The sequence below is a fragment of the Rhinopithecus roxellana genome, chromosome 19 (assembly GCF_007565055.1).
Source record: "Rhinopithecus roxellana isolate Shanxi Qingling chromosome 19, ASM756505v1, whole genome shotgun sequence".
Taxonomy (NCBI): domain Eukaryota; kingdom Metazoa; phylum Chordata; class Mammalia; order Primates; family Cercopithecidae; genus Rhinopithecus; species Rhinopithecus roxellana.
In genome coordinates, this window is record NC_044567.1 from 56211219 (window position 1) to 56230014 (window position 18796).

At 57.7% G+C, this 18796-nt stretch overlaps 1 protein-coding gene across 7 annotated transcripts in view; it reads left to right on the plus strand.

Moving 5' to 3' along the window:
* The window catches only part of ABR (ABR activator of RhoGEF and GTPase), a 232595-nt gene that overhangs the window by 204540 nt on the left and 9259 nt on the right, over positions 1 to 18796 (plus strand). For all 7 annotated transcript variants that reach the window (XM_030924178.1, XM_030924177.1, XM_010373487.2 and 4 more), the window contains one exon: positions 18724 to 18783. In XM_030924178.1, coding sequence (XP_030780038.1) covers positions 18724 to 18783 — 60 coding nt within the window. The remainder of the gene's footprint in view (positions 1 to 18723; positions 18784 to 18796) is intronic.

The following is an 18796-nucleotide window of genomic DNA, read 5'->3' on the forward strand; positions in this document are numbered from 1 at the left end:
TGATCCCCTGTCCTCACCTCTCTGAAACAGGGTAGTAACACCAACATCACAAAAATGTGAGGCTCACATGCAGTTGGGCATTTGAAAGACCTGGTTTGTGGTTGCCACGGTGCAAATACTGGTTTCCTTTCTGCGCGTGCCGAGGTCTGCAGAGGTCTGAGGTCCCAGATACCCCTGGGTTTTGCATAGTTAACCATTTGGGATTCAGCCTTTCTCTTTTCTCTGAATACCATACTCTAACTTGTACTGTTACCTGGAGACATTATTCCTGTCCTAGTCTGCAGTTAGAAAGTTCACTAACTTAAGGGTGAAGAACAAGTTCTCTCTCTCAAGGCACCCAGCAGAGACGCAGGTGGTTGCCCGTGGCGGCCTCTGCGCCCAGCACGGACGCGGGTGGTTGCCCGTGGCGTCCTCTGCGCCCAGCACGGACGCGGGTGGTTGCCCGTGGCATCCTCTGCGCCCAGCACGGACGCGGGTGGTTGCCCGTGGCGTCCTCTGCGCCCAGCACGGACGCGGGTGGTTGCCCGTGGCGTCCTCTGCGCCCAGCACGGACGCGGGTGGTTGCCTGTGGTGTCCTCTGCCCCTGGCAGCAGAAGTCTTTTTTGGTGAGGTGCAAAGGACCACGGTTCAAAGTGACCCCTCGAGCGGCGTCTCTGGCTGGACATCTGTGACCCGTGTCATTTCGGGCTTTTGTTCGTGTCCCGCTTCCCACTGCGATTCCCACACTAGAGGTCTCCTTTATCCTTAAATTTCTCACCTGAGGAGGCTTGTAAGTGCCCGTCCACAAGTGTCTGGCCCGTCACTAAGCTGGTTCTGAGGAAGGTGCCTGGGGCAGAAGTTGGGGGTGGGGAAGTGCGACCCCAGGGCAGTGAGAGTCTTTCGCCGGGGAGGAGGGCAGCTGTTGTGGCCAAAATGCAGCCCCCACCTGGCCCTGGCACCTGGTGGCCCCTCCGCTTGGCCCCTGGAGCCGCCTGGTGGTAAAGGGGTTAACGCAGGGACCCAGCGGGGACGCACTGGGGTATGGGGTTGTGTAAACTTTATTTCGTGGGGCGGCCTCCGTGGAGGGAGGGCGGCGGCGGGGTCGGGGCGGAGCAGCGCCCTTGCCAGGGGTGAGACCCGGAGCTGCGGAGGGGCGGGGAGGCGGCGCTCAGCCCGGGTGCAGCCTCGGGGAGGGAGGGATGCGGAGGAGGGAGGAGGGACGCGGAGGAGGGAGGAGGGACGAGGCGGGCGGGAGGGAGGGACCGAGGGGAGCGGGGAGGGAGGGGAGCGCGGGGAAAGCCGGCGGGACTAGGCGAACTAGCGGGACTGGCGGCCGGGGCTGAGCGCTCCGCAGGCGCCTTCTGTCCAGCGCCACGTCCCGGTCCCCCGGCATGACCGACGTCCTGCCCCAGCCCGGCAGCAGCCCAAAGGCGGGGCGCGAACCCCTGGAGCTGGAGGAGTCGGGGGGCGAGCGCCCCCGCAACACCGGCGCCCGGCTCTGGGGCCGCGTGCGCAACAAGCTGCTCCGAAACAAGGTGCCCGCGGGGGCTGGAGGGTCCAGGGGGGCTCAGGAGGCTCGCGGGGGCTGAGGGGGCTGCGGGGGCTGCCGGGTCCCCCGCTTGCCTTTCCCGCCCCCGCCGCCTCCGTGGAGTCCCCGGGCAGAGCGGAATCTGTGCGCGCGTCGCTCTGCGTGGCTTGAACTTGATGGGGAACGCTTGGGGCCGTCCCCACCCAGACCTTGGCGCTCCGGCCTCTGCCCCTGTCTCGGGAGAAGGGAGGTTTCTTCTAGGCAGGTGGACTCTGCTTTCCAGGCAGGGAGCGCGAACAGGCCACGGGGAGACGCCTGCCTCTGGGTCTGCCCTGTTCAGCCTCAACCTGACCCCTGCGTTCGGCGGGACTTGCTGGCTGCCCTTTTGCTGAGGGGCGCCGACCGTGTGAGGTTTCTCTGGCAGGGTTGTGCGTGGGGGGATGCTGCCGGGTCTGGGGGCTACAGGCTTCTCTTCAGGGACCATCCAGCTGACTGCGGGCCCAGTGCCCGCCGGACACCAGGCGTTCAGTCGATGTGCCAGGGGGTTCTTGACCCAGCAGGCAGCTCAGATTAAGCCATGCCAGGGCAGACCGCCGGTGCCCCTGCAGCCCCAGACCTGAGTTGGGATTAAAATCTAAGATAGAAGCCGACTGTCCTGCAGCTGGGCAGGCTGCCTCGGGGCTGGCTTGGGGCCCTGGCATCGGGCATCTGAGGAAGAGCCAGACCCAGCGCCCAGCACACAGGAAGCGCTCGATAGCTGTAGATCAAATCTGGTCCCAGGGTGCCAGTCCCGGCTGGTCAGGGCTGGGCCCATCCCTCAAGAGAGCCACAAGGGAGGGCTTGGCCAGTCCGCAGTGGAGATCTGAGATCCCCTGAGGCTCACAGGACCCTCTCTGCAGGCTGTTACTGCCAGCCGGCATTGGGGCTCCTGGCATTGGCCAGGACGAAGTGATCTTGGGCTTGTTTTGTTTCAGCTCCTGCCGTGGGGCATATTTGACCTCCCAGAGGTGACATCAGCCCTGGAAAGTGCTGGGCAGGGCAGCAACTTGAGCTGTCCTGCACTGGCCCCTGTGTCACCTTCAGCCTCCCTGAGGACCAGGCTAGCAGAGCTCTGCTGGCCCCAGCTGCTGCCAGAGCCCCTCTGCTGAGGCAGCTGTCTGTGCCCGACAGCATGGACTCATCCACTCCCCAGCCCCTGCTGAGGCCAGCAGACACCAGCCCAGAGCTCACTATCCATCCCCAAACCTGAGTTGGCAAGAAACTGACCTGGCAGGTTCCGGGTCCAGTGCCAGCCAAACAGGGCGCTTCCAGTTTACCTGCCCCTTTGCGGAGGCGCCTGATGGGCAGAGGGTCCCAGACTTTCAGTTCTTTCCCTGTGCATTTGTGGCGGCAGAACTGAGAAGCCCCTTCAGAATTCCTCAGCTGGGTTTGCCCCAGCAGTGTCTGGTGGCTCCGTGTCTGATGGGGATCTCTGGGCGGGGACAGCGGCCAGGCAGACACCGGGCTGCTGAGCTGCCGAGCGGGTTGGCGTCAGTGTAGCTCAGGGTGGCCCTGGCCCTGGGCTGCTCTGTGTGATGAGCGATTCAGTCCTCCCACCGTGCCGTGTGGCACAGTGTGTCCGTGTCATGGAAACAGGGGTCAGCGCTGTGGTGGACTGAGGGACGTCTGCCCTGTGCTTCCCACCTTGCTGTGCGCAGGCCGGTGGGTGAGCAGCAGGGTCGGGAGGGCGGGCCTGCCAGCCTCTTCCTTTCTGTCCTCAGCCACATTAACCTGGTGTTTTCCCGCGCTAGCTTCACATTTGGGCCGAGGGGCTGCGATTAGGCCGTTTCGTTTCAGTGGGGTAAGGGAAGGGCACCTGGTACTGCTTAGCCTGGCAGGAGGGGTTGCCTCATTAATTCCTCGTTAACTTTGCCCTGAGTAATGCTGCGGGTGCGAGAAACACCCGTGGGCCTCCTGCTTCCACGGACCTGAAGATTCATTAAAGGCTAGAAGCGGGGCTGTGACTCATCCAGGGCTGGGACTGAAGAGTCTGTTCAGATGGAAAGGTCTCGTTAGAACTGAGCCTTTAAATAGTGCAGGGCCTCTGGTTTCTGGGGGAGAGGAGGCAGGGACACTCACGGAGGCTCCTTTGGGTGCCAGTGGGGGTCCCTGTGGTTGGGCCGTTCTTGTCCCCAGAGGAGAGAGTTCAGGGGCCGAAGCCTCATCCCAGCCCGACTTGGCAGTCAGCTTGTTGTGCGAGCATTTAGCCGGGAGACACGTGGCATCTGGGTTTGCGGGTTCAGCCAGGGCTGTCGGTATTGAGCTTGGCTTTTCTACTTTTCTTTCCTTTCCTTTTTTTTTTTTTTTTTTGCCTCAAATCACACTCAAGTAGACCAGGCCTGGTGCCTGGCTCTCCCTCCCATCCTTCCCTCTTCTGGATTCTCGGTTGAGCTTTGGAGGGGAAGGGGCTGAAGGAGGAACCCCCACCCCCACCCCCGCAGCATCCCCTTGTGGGAGCCGTGAGGAGGCTCAGAGGGCCTGAAGGGAGGCTGGTCCAGAAGCACTTGTCTGGGGGGGATGTTGAGCCCTTATGTAGCAACAAGGCCAAGATGCTCCTGACCCGGACCAGGCCAGATGCTGGCCGGGGGTGGGGACTCAGGCTGAGCTGGCAGGTCTGAGGCGGACATTGAGGGCAGCTTCAGGTGACCTTGTCTCTGCCTCGAAGCACAGCCATGTGGGTCTGAGAATTCCCTACCTCCAAAGAGCTCCTCTTAAGCTGGACGCTGGCGCTGCTGACCCCACAGGGAGTCCCGTGTTCTGTGGTAGGAGGTGCTGCCTTTGCTTCAGAGAGGATCAGAGGTGTTACCCGAGCAAGGGCAGGGTGGAGAGTCCCCGTGGGCCATTCGGGGAAGCTTCAGGTTCACGTGGTCTTAGAAGAAGGTCCCTTTCTTGGATCACCTGAGGTTAGGAGTTCGAGACCAGCCTGGCCAACATGGCGAAACCCCGTCTCAACTAAAAATGCAAAAATTAGCCGAGTGTGGTGGCAGGTCCCTGTAATCCCAGCACTTTGGGAGGCCGAGGTGGGTGGATCACCTGAGGTCAGGAGCTCGAGACCAGCCTGGCCAACATGGTGAAACCCTGTGTCTGCTAAAAGTACAAAAAAAAAAAAAAAAAAAAAAAAAAATTAACCGGGCATGGAGGCAGGTACCTGTAATCCCAGTTGCTTGGGAGGCTGAGGCAGGAGAATCGCTTGAACCTGGGAGGCGGAGGTTGCAGTGAGCCAAGATCGCCCCACTGCACTGCAGCCTGGATGACAGAGCGAGACTCAGTCTCGGGGGTGGAGAAAAACAGGGTCCTTTCTTTGTCAGCTTGGTCGCCACCGCAGGACAAACCCACCCCTCTCAGAGCCTGTTGTTTATTCCTTCCTGACGGCACCAGGTGTGCAGACCACGTGCACGCCCCAGAGGTTCACTCTGCCACTCACTTGGCCATCGAGGGTACACAGGTGCTGGGTACAAGATACAGATTTATCTTGGGCTCATTTACTTTTTTTATAATCCGGTCTGGGCGTTGGGAAAGATCTTGCAGTCTTCTGCAATAGAAGTCTAGCCTGGCCCAGCTGCCCACCGGCCTTCCTTGTTTTCTGCTGGGAAGAAGGCTTCATCGTGTGTCTTCTCTGTTCACACACAACCCCCTATAGTGACCCCTCAGCCACAGACAGGGGTCTACAGTGGTGCCTCCCCCTTGAGCTGGAGGCCCCTGCACCAGCCCATTTCTTCCTGGGCCTCTTTGTGGGTCCTGACTGCAGCCAGGCTGACTGGCAGGTTGGCAGTGGGGTCGGGTGAGCCTCCCTCATTTCCACAGCACTTACTCACCCCCGAGGGGGAACACCTCACTGCTGGGGCCTCATGAGTACTCTCCTGACCTGTCTGCCAGGCTGGCTCCCAAGAAGCCTGCTTGAGTCCACAGAGCAGGAACCCTGGACTCTGAGAATCTGATGAAGGTTCTGGAGGCCGCCCAGACACAGAGCCACGCCATGCACATACTGTGTGTGACTTCAGACGGGGCTGTGGACACCAAGGCGGGAACCCTGCTCTGAGCGAACTTGGCAAGGTGCTGCTTCTTGGTACCTGGGGAGGGTAGAAGGGCGCTGGTCCTCCCCATCCTCCCTGCAGTCCACAGACAGCTTGGCCAGCCAGCGGTGCTGGGCGTGGTGCCCCAGCTTTTGGATGGCTCTGGACCAGGGAGAGCAGAACATGCCAACCGAGGGAGTTCCTCAAAGGCCGAAGCTGCCTGAGCCCAGTGTTGCCGTAGTACCCAGAGGTACTGAGGCCCCAGACATTTGGGAAGGAGCCCAGAAGCCTGCAGGTGTGGGTTTGGGGGAGCTGCCAGGTGTCACAGGGTATTGATGCTGGAAGGAAGGGGCAGGAAGATGTTTGTGTCCTGACGGCCCCCTGGCACCTTTGAGGAACAGACAGTCCCCTGTGCCTGTGACCTGCCTGCCCCACCCTGGGGAGAAACCCAGCCTCAGCCCTGGATCCAGTGAGCCGTAGACCCTTGGCCCTCCAGGATGGGCCCTAGAGAGGCGGGAAGGGCCCGTGGAGCTGCTCGTGGGCTTCTGCAGAGAGGCCAGGAGACCCCAGGACCCCCATGGCCCCGCTTCAAGACAGTGGAACTAGCTCCTGAGCCGGAATCTGGAGGGATCTCTATCCTGAACCGTGACCCCAGCCGGGGCTGGTACTGATGACGGGCACAGCCAGAGCCGTGACATCCGCAGCACCCTTCCCATCCGATGCCTGGACGCCGTGGCTGTGCTCGGGGAGGCCTCCGGGGTCCCCAGCCCTCAGGCTCCTGTGGCACAAGGTGCCAGGGAAGACAGGGCGCCAGGCTGGTGGGAGTCGCGGTTTTCCATTTTTCTTGTCTTGGTCTGCTGCTTAACTGCTGTGTGCCCGTGAGTACATCCCTTTACCTCTCTGGTTCTCTGGTGTCAGCTCAGTGAAGGCGCAGAACAGGGTGATCTCCTAGAATCCAGTTCATGTGATGATCTTGGCCATGTCTCAAAATTCCTAGTCCTAAACCTTAAACCCTGAGAGTCTGTCACAGGGCTGCCCCTGGGCCAACGCCAGCCATTCAGTGAACACAGGAGCAGGGGGTTTAGTGGGAATGCAGGGCTTCCGGACCCCTGTCCTGAAGCAACCCTGGCAGGGAGCCATTGTCACCTCCTTCCCCCAGGCCCCAGGTGATTTCTCTGGCCTGTGAGTGTTGCTGGAGCGCCTCCCACGTGCTGGGCCTGCAGGAACTAGGGGCACAGGCGCCCGAGACAGACAAGACCCGGTCTGTAGGAAGAGTCCGTCAGCAAGTGAGATCCTTGCAGGTCAGATGAGTGCTGTGAAGAAAATAAACACAACTGGGTAACACAGTAGAGAGTGACGGGGGGACACCTGGCTTGAGATGACCACTTTTGAACAAAGATTTAAATGACAAGAAGAATTCTGGGGACAGTGCATTTCAGGCCAAAGAACCAGCAAGGGGCACACCCTGAGACAGGTGTGTTCAGAGGCAGAAGAGAGTGGCTGGGACAGTGTAGGGCATTACGCAGGGTCAGGGGATGGCAGCCAGGCCATGTGGGGCCCTGCGGTTCAGGACAGGGAGATCGGCCTTTAATCCGAATGCGGCGGGAAGCCACGGCGAGTTCAAGCACAGTTTTGTGGCGATGGTATGTTTTGTGGCGATGATATGTTTTGAACATGTACTGAGTACGAGGCATCATTCTTAGCCTGTGATGCAAGTGTGGTGACGCCTGTGAGGTGCTGTTATTATCCGCACTGTTTTATTTGTTTATTTGTTTGGGTTCTTTGTTGTTGCTGTTTGAGACAGAGCCTTGCTCTGTTGCCAGGCTGGAGGGCAATGGCGCAATCTCGGCTCACTGCAACCTCTGGCTCCTGAGTTCGAGCGATTTTCCTGCCTCAGCCTCCTGAGTAGCTGGGATGACAGGCGCCCACCACCACGCCCCGCTGATTTTTGTATTTTTAGTAGAGACGAAGTTTCACCATGTTGGCCAGGCTGGTCTCAAACTCCTGACCTCAGGCGATCTGCCTGCCTTGGCCTCCCAAAGCGCTGGGATCACAGGCATGAGCCACCGCGTTAGGCCTAAATGTGTTTTGAATTTTTACATTTTTAATTTTTTGTTTTTTTTAGAGGGAGTCTCACTCTCTCGCCCAGGCTGGAGTGCAGTGGCACCATCTCGGCTCACTGCAGCCTCCATCTCCCGAGCTCAAGCAATCCTCCTACCTCAGCCTCCCAGGTACCTGGGTCTATAGGCATGTACCAACATGACTGGCTAATTTTTGTATTTTTTTCTAAAGACGAGGTTTCACCATGTTGCGCAGGCTGATGGTGAACTTCTGGCTTCAGTGGATTCACCTGCCTCAGCCTCCCACAGTGCTGGATTATAGGCAGGAGCCACCGTACCTGGCTCAGACTGTTTTATATATGAGGAATGAGGCTCAGAGAGTGACCCAGATGAGGTCACATGAATGGCTTAGCCGAGGGGCAGCACTCAGACCCAGCAGCTCAGCCCCAGCGCAAGCTCTCACCCGTGGTGTCCTGCTTTCTGTGGCCGGTTGGGGTTGGGCTACATGCCCTGAATGGGGGTGTCTGGAGATGCTGGGCTCCTTCCTGTCCATCAGGCATCAGTGTGGTGCCCAGATTGGCATGCCGTGCATAGCAACAGGCACAGCAGTTCTTCCCGAAGACGCCACTGAACGTGAGACTCGGAGCAAGGCAAGGCCTGGGAGGGGCCGCTCAGAGCCGGCCTGGGCCCTGGAATTGCTGGTGACCCTCATGTCCCCAGCAGTAAGCTCCACGCCCACCTGGCCTGGGCAGGGAGGGTGAAGCCGGTTTCAGAGAAGGCTGTTGATGCTTTTTTTTTTTTTTTGAGATGGAGTCTCGCTCTGTCACCCAGGTTGGAGTGCAGTGGCACAATCTCGGCTCACTGCAACCTCTGCCTCCTGGGTTTAAGCGATTCTCCTGCCTCAGCCTCCCGAGTAGCTGGGGTTACAGGCGTGCACCACCACGCCCGGCTAATTTTGTATTTTCAGTAGAGACAGGGTTTCTCCACGTTGGTCAGGCTGGTCTCGAACTCCTGACCTCAGGTGATCCTCCCACCTCAGCCTCCCACAGTGCTGGGATTACAGGTGTGAGCCACCGTGCCCCGTCCTGTTGATGCTTCTTAACCACTCTAGGTCCAGCGTGAGGCTTTGGAGCCCGTGGAGGTCTGACACGTCCTCGGCCTTCCCATGGCCGCCAGCATGAATCTTCCTGGTCAGGACCACAGAAGACCTTTCATCTTGGACTTTGACCTCTGAGGGAGCCCTTTTCCTTTCAGGACGGGCTGCTGAGGCCGCCTCTATGTTGCTTTCGCCCTGGCCTGTTCCTTTTCTCAAGAGGGCCCCACTGCCCCTGCCCTTGCTACCCTGGCATCCCCGACCTGCCCTGGGCTGGGGCAGGGCCAGCTTTCTGGTTGGTATTTGCAGCCCAGTTCTGAGCTGAAACCTCCAGGCTGCCTGTGTAGGGTGGCAGTGGTGGTGTAGGCTGGCCCTGAGGAAGACAGAGCCCCAGGCTGCTGGGGGAGATGTGCCTGGCTGTAGGGCCACCAAGAGCAGTCCAGGTTTGGGTTTTTTCTGCTTCTCTTCAAGGTCAGCCATGCCCAACCTGGGGGCTAAAAGTGAAGTGGGTACTGGGGCAGGCAGAGGTCCTGGAGTGGACGTGGGACAGGCAGAGGTGCTGGAGTGGACGCTGGCGAAGGCAGGTTGCTGCGGGTGCTGAGAGGCTAACCTGGCTTCAACAAAAACCTCGTTCAGAGCTGCTAAACCCCTTCCTTCCATGAGGCTCAGGGAACTTCGATGTTCTGGGGTGTCGGAGGGGAGGCAAGCCGAGGCCCTGGGACACAGTGTCAGCCCTAGCCTATCTGTGGCTGGCCTGGGTATGGCAGGCGGCCACACCTTGGCTGCAGGGCACCTTGGCTGCAAGGGAGCCTGGCTGGCCCTGCAGGGTGAGGGCTGGAGAGGCGGAGCCTGCCTGGCCTAGCAGTGGGGATGCCAGGCCATGGGAAGATGTGGGGAGAGTTTCTGTAGAGTTTCTGGAGCCCGACCCGGTGTCCCCCACCCAGCTGTTGAGCTGGAAGCCAGGGGTAGGTCATGGCAGCCCCTCCCTCTCTGTCCTGTCTCTCTCTGAGTCTCTCGGAGCAGCCACGTTGACGGAATCCTCCGGCGCCTCCTCGAGGGAGGAGAGCCAGGCTTTTGGCAGCTCCCGTCTCCCCTGTTGCCAGCTTGCCAGCCCTGCTGTGCCTCTCACGCCTGTGGTCTGCCCCAATGACAGGCCGGCTTCGGTGTCCCAAGGGGACCCAGCCCTGAGTGTGGGGCTGCCCTTGGGGGAGGGCAGGGGAAAGCCAGCCCGGGCTGCCACCGTGGCCACTGGCCTGGGAGCCACAGGAAACGTGCCCACCCTCAGACCTGATGTCTGGCTCAGGGCCTGGGTGCCGCGGCCCCTCCAGGGCAGGCGTGAAATGCCACAGCTCCACCTTCCACGTGGTTCCCTGTCTGGGAGCCTCTTTCACTGAGGTCCTTCGGGAGTCATTTTCTTTTCTTTTTGTTTTTGAGACAGAGTCTTGCTCTGTTGCCCAGGCTGGAGTGCAGTTGCACTATCTTGGCTCACTGCACCCTCTGCCTCCCGGTTTCAAGCGATTTCTGGCTAATTTTGTATTTGTAGTAGAGACGGGGTTTCGCCATGTTGGCCAGGCTGGTCTCGAACTCCTGACCTCTAGTGATCTGCCCGCCTCGGCCTCCCACAGTGCTGGGATCACAGGCGTGAGCCACCGCGCCCGGCGGGGAACATTTTCTAGTGTTCCTGTCCCACATCTCACGAGGAGCAGAGTCACCACTTTTGTTGTAAAGAAGCACTTTTTTTTCCCCCCGAGACAAAGTCTCGCTGTCGCCCAGGCTGGAGTGCAGTGGCGCGATCACGGCTCACTGCAACATCCGGCTCCCGGATTCATGCCATTCTCCTGCCTCAGCCTCCCAAGTAGCTGGGATTACAGGTGCCTGCCTCCACGCCTGGCTAATATTTGTATTTTTAGTAGAGACGGGATTTCACCATGTTTGCCAGGCTGGTCTCGAACTCCTGACCTCAGGCGAGGCCCGCCTTGGCCTCCCAAAGTGCTGGGATTACAGGCGTGAGCCACTGCACCTAGCCGAAGAAGCACTTTTTTAAATGAACCTCTGCAACCCCCTCTGAGGGAAGCCCTCCCACCTTCTGGGATGCCGGGGCTCAGAGGGCAGAGGGTAGAGGAGCGCCAGCCGTGAGAGGAAGGGCAGGGTTGTGCCCAGGAAGCAGGGCTCCTCGGGGGGTTGGCCCTGGGCGGTTGGAGTGACTGAGTGGGCTCCTGAGGGAAGCGGCTTTCAGGAAGGAGGTGGAGGTCTGGGAGCCCTTTGGGCCCTGGCGAATGTGGTCTTCAGGTTCCCATCGTCCAGTGAGCCCCTGAATCACATCCTGAGTGACATCCACTGAAGGCCGCTCGGGACCTCTGCCGCCTCTTCCACGGAGACCCCCAGTGGCCAGTTCTAAGTTCCACCTGCCTTGGGCAGGGCCCCTCACTGCGGATTAAAGGGCTCTGGGTGAGGGCTTGTGGGAGGGGAGGTGGCGGAAACCCACGAAAGACCATGGGGCGAGCTGCCTGCTGGAGTGGGGAGCGTGCCCGGCAGGCAGGGCACCGGGTTGGAATGGGGCCTCCGCCACCTCCGAGGGAGTAGGAGTGGAGACGGGAGGGAGCCCACCCCTGAATCCGAGCATGGGCGCTGGCCGGGAACAGCCCTCCAGGCAGTGGCGGGAGAAATGGGGTCACCTGCCCCAGGGGCTGAGAGGTGGGCCAAGGGGAAGGGCTGAGACCCTCAGGGGCATTGCCAGGATGTTCCTGAAACTCAGCTCTGGAGGACACTCAGGTGTGCGCAGAGCACCCTCTGCCCTGGAACCTCGAATCCTCTCCCCGCTGCAAGGCCACTTGGCTGATTCCTGCCCCAAACGTGAGGTCATTTCAGTCCAGAAAGGCGAGGCGACCTCCACCAGCCACCTCTGGGATTCTTGGCGGAGAATCCACGCCCACCTTCAGGGCTTCACTCCTGCCCCTTGGAGGTGACGGAGCGCCACTTCAACCTGGTGCCCCTGCCTGCTGGGTTTTTATTGCAGGGGACCAGGTGGTCTCCTGGACATGAGTCCCCAGGGTCAGCGTTTCTCTTTGGGAGAGGTCTGAATGCGCAGTCATGATTTGACCATGGCTGAGTGCCCAGATAAAAAGAAAATAGTTGGCCAGACGTAGCGGCTCACGCCTGGAGTCCCAGCACTTTGGGAGGCTGCGGTGGGCGGATCACCTGAGGTTAGGAGTTGGAGACCAGCCTGGCTAACATGGTGAAACCCTGTCTCAACTAAAAATACAAAAATTAGCCAGGTGTGGTGGTGGGCGCCTGTAGTCCCAGCTACTCGGGAGGCTGAGGCAGGAGAATCACTCGAACCCAGAGGTGGAAGTTGCAGTGAGCCGAGATCGCACCACTGCTGTCTAGCCTGGGCAACAGAATGAGACTCCGTCTGAAAAAAAAAAAAAAAGAAAATAGTTGAGCTGCTCTCAGTGACCGTGTGTGGCCCAGTCATCCGCGCCTGGCCCAGTCATCCGTGCCCGGCCCACTTGTCTGCCCCGGCCCAGTCGTCCGCCCCTGGCTCAGTTGTCTACCCCTTGCTCGGCCGTCTGCCCCTGGCCCACTCATCCACACCTAAGCCATCCACCGCTGGCTCACTCGTCTGCCCCTGGCCCAGTCGTTCGTCCGCCCTTTGGCTCCATGATGTTCTGCAGCCTGTTTCTGTCTCCTGCCTGTGGCCCACCTTGGGGAGGCCCCAGTGCTCATGTGCTCCTTGGTGGTCTTCCCAGCCTAGCCCTTCACAAGCTCCGTCTGTCTCCCTGCTTCAGGTGATTGGACATCCCCCAGGTACCTGCTCCCCTGGGCCCATGGATGGCACATGGTAACTGCTCACCCTCTGGTCCCAGGGGCCAGCCCCTCCACCCGGTGCTAATCTCATCAGGAAACGGCAGAGTCCACGTTTCCCAGGAGTTATAAATAGCCAGCGCAGTTTCGGGCAGCAGCGTTTCTCTGGAAAATGTACCCTGTCCCTCTCCCTCCCTCCCTCTGTGTTTAAATGATATCCTGAAATAGACTTGGTTTCTGGAGGCTGATGGCCTCCCGGGAGACAGAGTGTCGTTGTCAGGGTGCCGTGGGGCCAGGCAGGCCTCTCTGAGTGGATACCAGAGCCACTCCTGCAGCAGGCACCGGGAAGATGGCCGGGGTTCAGGGGTTGGCAGCTTAGGAAAGTGCCCGTGACCCAGGCCTGGCCTCAGAAGGGGCTAGAGTGTGTGAGACAGCAGCAGGTATAGCCTGGGAGGCTACAGAGGGGCAGATCTTAGCGGAGCAGGAAGGCAGAGAGGACCCAAAGGTTCCCACCGTGACCTGGGGCTCTCCGAGAAGGCTCTCTGGAGGAGGTGAGGCAAGAACTGGGCCTCAGCATCAGGAGTTGCAGTCCTGGGTCAGATGCTCCCAGGAGAACACAGGGTTGAACCTGGCGGCTGGAGCGGAAGTGACGGGCGTGAGGCAGTGGGAGGGCTGTACTGGAGGTGCCCTCCCAGCACCCAGGTCTTGCCCACCAGGTCGGGACACACACCGCGAGGCCCGACGTCGCCTTTCTGAGGAAGCAGCAGTTACAGCAGCTGCCGGTCATGGAGTTCACACATTCTGCAGTTTCAGCAGAGAGGATGCTGGCGGCCTTGATTTTGAACCCCAGCTCTCCCTTCCTAGATGTTCTCTGGGTAAATTCCTCACTCTCGTTAAGCCGCAGCGTCCTCATCTGTGAGACGGGAGCAGCCACGAGAGCTTAAACCGCACACGTTTGCTATGATGATGAACGGAGATGCTGTGTGTAGAGGATTCGTCAGTGTCAGACTTGCAGGAAAGGCTCAAGATACGTCCGTTGCTCTCTTTTCCGTAACAACCCTGTGAGGCAGGTGTGGACGCCTCCACGAGGAAATCGAAGTTCACGGAGGTGAAACGCCTTGCCCGAGTGCACACGGTTGAACGGAAGACTCAGATCAGCCTGCCTCTGAATGCTGCACACCCCCCCCCCCCCACCAGGCTGTGTCCAGGTCCCCCTCTGAGACTCGGGAAGGATCCTTGGCTCAGCGTCCTGCAGAAGCTGCCAGGAAGTGCCTGGTCGTGGGAAGCTGGGGCCGAGGAGGGGCTCTGGGTGAATCCGACCAGGTGCCGTGGAATTGGCCTGAGGCTTATGCTGATGTGTGGAGAGACCTGCCACCGGAAGGGGTGGTCTCAGAATATCAAACTGTGCCCCACAAATACGTACAACTTTAATGTGCCAGTTAAAGAATGAGAACCCACACAGTGGTGCACGCCTGTACTGCCAGCTGTTCAGGAGGCCGAGGCAGGAGGGTCACTCGAGCCCAGGATAGCACAGCAGCCTGGATGGCATAGCGAGATCGTATCTCTAGAAAAATAAATAAAGACAGGCCGGGCACGGTGGCTCACACCTGTCATCCCAGCACTTTGGGAGGCTGAGGCGGGCAGACCTCCTGAGGTCAGGAGTTCAGGACCAGCCTGGGCAACATGGTGAAACTCCATCTCTACTAAAAATACAAAAATTGGCCAGGCGTGGTGGCTTACACCTGTGATCCCAGCCCTTTGGGAGGCCAAGGTGGGTGGATCATTTGAGGTCAGGAGTTTGCAACCAGCCCGGCCAACATGGCGAAACCCTGTCTTTACTAAAAAATACAAAAATTAGCCGAGTGTGGTGGTGCGCGCCTATAGTCCCAGCTACTTGGGAGGCTGAGGCAGAAGAATTGGCTGAACCTGAGAGGCTGCAGTGAGCCAAGATCGCGCCATTGCACTCCAGCCTGGGCAACAAGAGCAAAACTCTATCTCAAAAAAGAAAGAAATGTAAGGGGGCATGGCCGTTCCAGAATGTTTCTCTTAAGGGTAGCATCTCAGTTGACAAAGATCATTTGATCCCTCCACACTATGTGGCCACTGCTGGGGGACAGAGCTGGGGACAGACCCAGGTCCAGCCTCGTGTCCAGATGAGATGAAGGAACTACGAGGGACAGCCTGTGTGGTCCAGGAGGGTTTGCAAAGAACAAAAGCAGCTTAGAGGGGACAGAGGTTTCGGGAAAGTGAGGCCAGAGTTGGGGCTTCCTTTGAGACCCTGTAGGACCCTTGCCTCCAGCCGGGCAGGTGGCGGCCTCACACTTCCCGTGTGTGACGAGGTGCTTGGAGCAGTGGGTCTCCCTGACGGGCGCTTGGTTCTCTGCACACGCCTGACTTTTTCTGTCTCCTGTTCTGGGTTCCATCCCTCCTCTGGGCAGGGAACAGCCAAAGACAGAGCCTGGGCCACAGCTGGCCCCAAATGCAGGGCTCAGGGCAAACCAAGTGCAGACCCAGACCCCGTCGGAGCCTTGGGTACCACCTGTCCCCAGCCAGTGTGTGGGCGATGGAAGATGTGGGAAGGACCTACATCTAGCGGCAGGAAGCCCAAGGCTGACCCAGATCCAGTTTCCCTTCCGTGATGACAGTGGCCTGTTATAGCAGCAGTGTTGAAACCGTGGCACGCACACACCTCAGAGTGCACAGAGACGTTCTGAGGGTGACGTGGGCAGGAGAGTTTTAAGGAAATCAGTTTGCAGATGCTCAGCTGCCACATAGGTGCTGTTGCCAGAAAGCCATCTGCCTGAGAGCCGGCATCTCGCCATCCTGTCCTCTGCAGAGGAGAGGCCCGAGGCTCGCTGTGGGGGCTGGGCCCAGGGTGCCCAGGCCTCCTAGGTGGGGAACAGAGGGGCTTTTAGAAATGTTGGGGTAGTGGCCAGGCACAGCGGGTCACACTGTAATCCCAGCACTTTGGGAGGCTGAGGTGGGCAGATCACCTGAGGTCAGCAGCTCGAGACCAGCCTGGCCAACATGGTGAAGCCCCATCTCCACTACATATACAAAATTAGCCAGGCGTGGTGGTGGCGCCTGTAATCCCAGCTACTCAGGAGGCTGAGGCAGGAGAATCGCTTGAACCCGGGAGGCAGAGGTTGCAATGAGCTAAGACTGCACCATTGCACTCCAGCCTGGGAGACAGAGCAAAACTCTCTCAAAAAAAAAAAAAAAAGAAAAAAGAAAAAAAAATGTTGGGGTTGGTGCTCAGAAAGTAAAAGACTCTAGTGGCTGCTTACAGCTTTTCAAAAGTCAGGTGGTATCCAGTTCTTTGCCTTCCACAAAACTGATGGAGGACTTAATTTTCAACTGAGAGATCATTTCAAGTAATTTTCAGTAATAGATATATATGCGATTTAAGGTGGATAGCATGGAAAGAGGTTAAAGAATGGTGTAGGCCGGGTGCGGTGGCTCAAGCCTGTAATCCCAGCACTTTGGGAGGCTGAGACGGGCGGATCACGAGGTCAGGAGATGGAGACCATCCTGGCTAACATGGTGAAACCCCGTCTCTACTAAAAAAAAATACAAAAAAACTAGCCGGGCATGGTGGTGGGCGCCTGTAGTCCCAGCTACTCGGGAGGCTGAGGCAGGAGAATGGTGTGAACCCGGGAGGCGGAGCTTGCAGTGAGCTGAGATCCGGCCACTGCACTCCAGCCTGGGCGACAGAGCAAGACTCCGTCTCAAAAAAAAAAAAAAAAAAAAGAATGGTGTAACACGGCTGTAATAAGACTCTTTTTGACCTCATCTACTTCTTTATGTGAACAAAATGTTTCATTGTTCACATCTTTTTTGCTCCTTTTAGAGACGTGGTCCTACCTTGCCCAGGTTGGTCTCGAACTCCTGGGCTCAAGCGATCCTGTAGCTGGAAGCCACTGCACCTGCATTTTACAACAACGCCAGAAACATGAACAGAATTGATGCTGAACCTCATTTCACTCTAGCAAAAAATAATATATAGATACGTGAGCTAAACCAAAAAATGTTCCGCCCATCTCATTGAGAGAGAATTCCACCAAAAAGTTACTTTGCTGCTTAATATTTATGAAAATGTATAATGAGGCCAGGCGTGGTGGATCACGCCTGTAATCCCAGCACTTTGGGAGGCTGAGGCAGGTGAATCACCTGAGGTCAGGAGTTCGAGATCATCCTGACCAACATGGAGAAACCCTGTCTCTGCTAAAAAGACAAAAAAATTAGCCAGGCGTGGTGGCAGGCACCTGTAATTCCAGCTACTCGGGAGGCTGAGGCAGGAGAATCGCTTGAACCCGGGAGGTGGAGGTTGCCGTGAGCTGAGATCACGTCACTGCACTTCAGCCTGGGCAACAAGAGTGAAATTCTGTCTCAAAAAAATAAATAAAATGTATAATGTGTAGGCTTATTTTATTATTATTTTTTTTTGAGACGGTCTCACTCTGCCACCCAGGCTGGAGTGCAGTGGTTCGATCTTGGCTCACTGCAACCTCCACCTCCCGGGTTCAAGCGATTCTCCCATCTCAGCCTCCCAAGTTGGACTACACTGCCTGCCACCACACCCGGCTAATTATTGTACTTTTAGTACAGACAGGGTTTTGCCATGTTGGCCAGACTGGTGTTGAATTCCTGAGCTCAGGTGATCCACCCACCTCAGCCTCCCAAAATGCTGGGATTACAGGCGTGAGCCAGCGTGCCTGGCTGTCTTTTTGATTGTCTACTGCCAATCATGGTACTAACTAATCCTGAATATATTTTGAATATTTGGAACCTTGTGATCTCTGGAAATTTTTGTTTTCAATGTATACAGATTTTTTTGTGGAAGGAAAATATAATGGTGAATAAAGGATTTGAAAATACAAAAATATAAACTAGGACAACATTCTTTAGGAGAAATGGAATATAAACAAATTCAAGGAGAGAAGATCCAGGAGCTCTGTGAGGGAAAGAAGAGCTTGTTCGTGTCGTTTTTTTTTTTTTTTTTTTTTTTTTGAGACAGAGTCTCGCTCTGTTGCCCAGGCTGGAGTGCAGTGGCGCGATCTCTGCTCACTGCAAGCTCCGCCTCCTGGGTTCACGCCATTCTCCTGCCTCAGCTTCCCGAGAAGCTGAGATTACAGGCCCCCTCCACCACGCCGGCTAATTTTTTGTATTTTTAGTATAGATGGGGTTTCACTGTGTTAGCCAGGATGGTCTCGATCTCCTGACCTCGTGATCTGCCCACCTCGGCCTCCCAAAGTGCTGGGATGACAGGCGTGAGCCACTGCACCTGGCCTTGGGTAGTTTTTAAATGGATGAGTGCGGGTATCACGTCGCTGGGGTATTTAGATCCCACTGAATCCATGGGAAGGAACGATGTAACACTTTTATTTTAGGATGGCAATATTGACATGATTCTGGAAATCATACTCTTTGCAACTATTTAAACTTGGAAACGTGCAGATGTTGACTTAAGAATGTGCCAGGGTGCATATTTGCTCAGAATTAGTTCACAGGTGCACAGGCAGACAGGCTCGAAGGCCCCCGAGTTACAGAAACAGAACGTGGAACAGTCCTGTGTGAGGGGTGCCTGTGACCTCCCCTGACCCAGGGAGGGTCTGCACCTCCCTGGGCTCCAGCGCAAGCCTGGGGACCTCCCCTGTGGAGGATTTACTTATTTGGGAGCTGACGGCTTCGACCCAAGTTGTCTCCCTGAATCTTCACAGCAATCCCAGGGATGCAGGTTCTGTTGCTGGCTCCTGTGTGCAGATGGAAAAACTGAGGCCTAGTGAGTTTAAAACTCGCTGGGATTCAAACCCAGGCAGCCTCCTGAGCATGGGCTCCTGACTCTTGGATAGGCTGGTTCCCTCCTGATGGGCTCCCAGCACCTCCTAATCCTTTTGTGCACCTCAGTTTCTACATCTGTGAAATGGGGTAATAATATGCATATCCCGGGCTGGCAGTCACGAGTGGATAAGGTGTCACGGGCAGGAGTGCCTAACAGGGTGTGCCCCGCCTCCCTCGCGGTGGCCACAGGGGCCTGGGGGCTGGGGCCCCCCGAAGGGTTGATTTCCGGCTAGACATCAGTTTATCCCAGCTGCTCACTTCGCCTTCCTGACTGTGTCGCTGGCTCTGAGCAGTGCTGACCCACGGGGAGAACTCTGGCTTGGCCTCCGAGCGGGCACCTCTCTCACCCACATTCTCTCTCCGCAGCTGGACCCACAAACTGTGGAGACCAAGAACTGGCACACGGACGTGATTGAGATGAACGGGGTGAGCCGGGGAT